The following is a 4,887-nucleotide window of genomic DNA, read 5'->3' as shown; positions in this document are numbered from 1 at the left end:
GTTATTTTGAAAAACCTCATCTGTAGAAAATGCATGTAGAGCTAGCTAAGCAGCAGGCCAGCACAGGTTAGAATTACACATAGATTACCTTATGTGTCCAGCGACATAAGCCTTTGAGTGACACTAATTCAAAATCAGAGCTGAAATGACCCATATTTGGTGGATAAATGTCTAACAGAACATGTTTTACTGCTTTCCTTTGCTTCGGATTTTCCACAACAGGAGCCTGGAAAGCTGAATGTAGGGGGGAGTGTGTGTGATGTTTTTCCGAACGACTGTTAATAAAATGTAAAATGTGAATATATTTAAAGATAATGGAACGGCATTTTGATACATGTGAAATGTCTGTATATTCATTCACAAATGTATTACGTCCTGTGGACCTTAAACCATAATTAACCAATTCAAATAGACATTCCTGAAACATGTCATCCTCTGCTCTATAAAAAAAAGAAAACATCAAGAATAAATGATTTGTTCTGAAAGTAAATGAAGTTCGCTTCGTCTTTCCTTTGTGCACCAGTGTGTAAACACATACGCGCACTCCGTGCGCCTGCTGTGATTGGCTGGCTGAGCTGCAGTCAGGGCTGTAGCAGTATAAAACAAGAGATAGAGGAGGAGACAGCTCTAAGACTGTTAGGATCCTTTCCTTGACCACTCAAAGGCTTCTCTCTCTTGGTTGGATTTTCCTTTCTCACTGCGACCATGTGTAAGGGACTTGCAGCCCTACCTGCAACGTGCTTGAAAAGGTATGAATCTCATTGTATCTCCATGGTGACAGGCTTTGGAATTCTTTATGGATATATATGATTTATGTTAAATGATTGATGATGACTCAACATGTGTTGAAGCTCCTTGAGGCTTAGCAACAATTTTCGTATCTTACATATGATTCTTTCTGCAGTGCAAAAGACATAAAGCACAAGATCGGCTTCCTGCTTCAGAAGCCCGAGCCTGTTCAGGATCAAAAGCTTGCTAAGGAAAAAGAAAAGGAAAAGGCCACCTCAGTGAAAAGGTGAGGATTGAAACAAAATGATAATGCAAGAGCTCAAATTGGATCAATATGAATACCTACTTTCTTATTACTGTGAATCATTTAAAGGACATATTCTTGGGTTTGGGTGACCTGTGTAAATATATGAGTATACAAATGAGATTTTTCTTAGAATATAGAGTTTATAATGACAAATAACATAACACAGAATCTTAAAATTTTCTCTGAATTCAGTCTCACAGCTTATAAAAAAGCTCATGAATCTTCTACAAAAATAGCCTAGCAGTAGCATTAAATTCACTATATATAATTTCTGCATGTCTTTTTTTTTTTGCTTTTTTAGCATCGCTCCTGTTGATGCGGAGAAATGGAAAACATCATTTAACAGCTTGATGAAGAATGTTGGTGAGTGTCAAATCGACGTGATTAAAGAAACCAGGTTTATTCTGTCAGACATGCCTCAGAGCCATTTGTGTGCAGTGGAGAAGTTGCAGTGTGGGAGAGGGGGGAAGAGTGAGCACTGATTAATAAGAAACTCTTATTCACTGTCACGGCGTCCTTGACACATTTAATGTTCCCCTTTTAAGAGAGCATGTGTTTGTTGCTCTGACTCAGCCAGGCTTGCGGCTGTTTTCTCAGGCTTCTGATCGTGTGCTACGTGTCCACAGCCTGCCCTGGGTGGCCCCTAGATAGTCTGCATGCTCTGTTCTGTTAGGCCCTTAGGGGTCAACCACCAGAGGGACAGAGCTGAGGAGCCGTGGCTTTCTGAGAATCTGTGCAGATCTTGGCCACTGACCCCCATTCTAAACGTCCTTAGAGGCCTCCGACCCCCTCCGAACACCCCCCCCCCCCCCCCCCCCCCATCCCCAGTGACTTAAGCTAGATAGTCAGAGGCAAAGTCCATTTACATGACGTAAGATTTTTATGATCCACCCCGACTTAATGGAAAGTCCTGTGCTGCCGGAATAGACAGGTCTTAGTGACAGATTCTGGACGTCTCATGAAACCTTTCTTTGTTCCAGTGGGGCGAACTGCGTTTGCTGCCTTTCTGAAGTTGGAGTTCAGCCAGGAAAACATAGAGTTCTGGGAGGCTTGCGAGGACTTCAAGAAGTTGCCTGCGAAGCAGATGGAAGCTAAAGCCAAGCAAATCTTCCAACTCTACGTCGATGTCGATTCTTCAAAAGAGGTGAGATGCCAGCCTTTGCTCTGATATGCAATGTCTAAAGCAGCCATTTCAGATGTTTTCAACACACCCTTTTATTATTACCTGCAGGTCAATCTGGACTCAGCGACAAGAGAAGAAACCAGAAGAAATCTGGGAAAGTGTGACGTCACGTGTTTTGACGAAGCACAGAATAAGATCTTCACACTGATGGAAAACGACTCATACAGACGCTTTCTGAGGTCTAAACTGTTCCTAGACCTGTGCCAGTCACCCATGGATGAAAAACAATGCGGCTTGGAGGGAAAAGGGAACCTTCCTGAATTTAGCTCATGCCTCCTGTCTCATTGCGCTTAAGCTACGATGTCCTTCATGCCCTGCCATGAGCCACAGAGAAGCACCTCTTAGGCTGACAATGGTGGAACGATTTCCCTCCTGCGAGGAGAGCGGTTAATGGCTTAAGCCAGGGCTTAACGAGCTCCTCAACTACGAAGTAGAACCAACGGATCAGGATGCGTATTGATTGTTTTCTGAGCTGTGCTTTGTGGCTTTAATTATTTTCACAGTGTGACCACATTATTCAGAAATTACAGTGCAATGATAAAGTATTCTGTTTTTCAGGTAATTTCACACTGAACAGGAAGATAGAGAGCACAAAAGAACATAGACAAAATATTCTAAAATATTTTGTCTATTTTCTTCTATTTACCTTCTAAACCTCATCTGATTATGTTGTGGAAATAAAATAATACAGTGACTGAGTTTACAATTGAGTGACTGTTACAGGCTGGAGAAAAGAAGGTGAGCACATTATCTTTGTTTAACCCACATGTGTGGACCATGGTGTACACAGTACTGTCTGAAGAATGTACGAATACTCATACCTACCATCTCCCACCTTTTTGATCATTTTCAATATTGTGAATTGTTAGTACCTTTGTTGTTTGAAGGAAATTTCACAATAAGAAGAAATCTGGTCCTTGTGATGATTCTGGTCCTCAAACAAATGTGATAAGCTATACTTACACAATGATGTGGTGTCAGTTTGTTCTATAGTGCTGTGTATTCTGATGCTAATTCTGTCCTTCTCATCTTTACTTAGTAGAATAAACGTCTGTCTGTTGTTTACATATTTGTTTACCGATGTGTATTAACATATTTATTGTAATATTTATCAATAAAAACTTATTCAAAATGAGCCTTTCTCTTAGATGAAATAATGGAGAAGGAAACCTCAAGAGGTGGCAACGTAAAGAAAAGAGGTGTTCCAGAATCCAAACAAAATTTCAAAAACACTGAAACATATCATTTGACGTCATGTGGTGTACACCGAAGCTCAAACAGTCCAACTTATACTTTCTGTTTTCCTTTGGAGTACACCTGTTGTCTAAAGTGGCTGACTGCCGTATTCAGCTACACCGTGGAGATGTATTCATTTGTTATAATTCACAGTTATAATATAAGTTGTCCTAAAGCATATTGACCACCTTAATGGAGTTGATGCTGCTTGGGTCAGTTTTTGGGGATATAATTAAAGAAAAGGTTTGGGTGACTATTGACTTCTAGTGTTTGTTAGCAACATTAACCTCATAGCTCCAGAGTTAAACTAAAGAAGCAAAATTTGGACCCCAAACTTTTCATGGCTGATCAACTACATGCAAGGTAAACGGAAAAGTGTGCAAATATGATTCTCCACCAGATGATTCCTTTAAACAGAAATCCTTCACAAACAGAGTTCTTCAAAAAAAGGGTTCTTCTGATTTCACTCTAACCCTTTGTGGCATAATTACTTTTTAAGACTGTAGCATAAACCAGCAGTGATTCATTCAGAAAACTGATTGGTAATTATGTTCTGAACATTTGGTTTATTTTATGCTATAAACACAGAGGCAGCAGTTCAACATGGGGACACAAGCACACAGGAACACAGGCACACATCAAAAGTACATTAATTCCAGAGTACAATTAACATGTCCATTCTTTCCATGGCTTTTCACATCCCTTTGGTTATTTTCATGCCCCGGAGTCACATGCTAAAAATATCTCCAATTTATATTAGTTCATTTATTGATAAACAGTGGAAAAATTGAGCAGCAAGGCCTAGGACAACCTGTATACTGTGCAGTATTATCTTGCACTCTTCTACGACCCCAACATGCTCTCAAAAGATCTGGACATGGAGGTCCCGGCAGTCCTGGAACACTGTGATGAAGCTGTATGTGTAAGCAGGTAAAGACTGATATCAGGTTAGCTTAAAGCTCCCCCATCCACATGAGGAGGCATTTGAGGATTTACTCAGATTTGATTTACAGGTTGATATTTTAGGAAATTTAGCAAACAACAAGAACGACAACCACACTTTCCATGAAATGGAGTGGATCTAATGAAGTGCAAATTCCAATTTGAATGGAATGATTGATTCACTTCCAAGTCTTATCCAAAGCCAGAGTAGAAGCTGCCGAAAAAAGACACCAAATTGCTTGTTGTCCAATCCAGGGGCAAATATTGAGAGTTCTGTCTTTTGCTATGGTAATGTGACTTTAAAGATGTTTCTCAGACATGTTTCTAGGTTTTTATTTGGCTTACATTACATATACATGTACAGACGTGGACTTGTACCACAAAGAATGACTCACATTCAGAATGCGCAAATCCGATTAAAGATAATTTCTGGCCTGAGAATGCCACTGTTACCAAATGACGTGCACAAGTTGGAATCACATGCACAGTT

The 4,887-nt window shown here is 40.1% G+C and overlaps 1 protein-coding gene across 1 annotated transcript; it reads left to right on the top strand.

Moving 5' to 3' along the window:
- The first annotated feature begins 591 nt into the window (after positions 1-591).
- Positions 592-3,286, top strand: rgs4 (regulator of G protein signaling 4). The gene is made up of 5 exons (XM_017718900.2): positions 592-749; positions 905-1,015; positions 1,338-1,399; positions 2,017-2,180; positions 2,268-3,286. Exons 1-5 carry the CDS (start codon positions 706-708, stop codon positions 2,511-2,513), a joined length of 627 nt encoding a protein of 208 aa, XP_017574389.1. The 5' UTR covers positions 592-705; the 3' UTR covers positions 2,514-3,286.
- Positions 3,287-4,887: the final 1,601 nt, after the last annotated feature.

Source organism: Pygocentrus nattereri, chromosome 26, assembly GCF_015220715.1.
Source record: "Pygocentrus nattereri isolate fPygNat1 chromosome 26, fPygNat1.pri, whole genome shotgun sequence".
NCBI classification, from domain to species: Eukaryota; Metazoa; Chordata; class Actinopteri; order Characiformes; family Serrasalmidae; genus Pygocentrus; species Pygocentrus nattereri.
The sequence above is the reverse complement of the archived record's forward strand: the minus strand, read 5'-3'. Positions and strand labels throughout refer to the sequence as shown.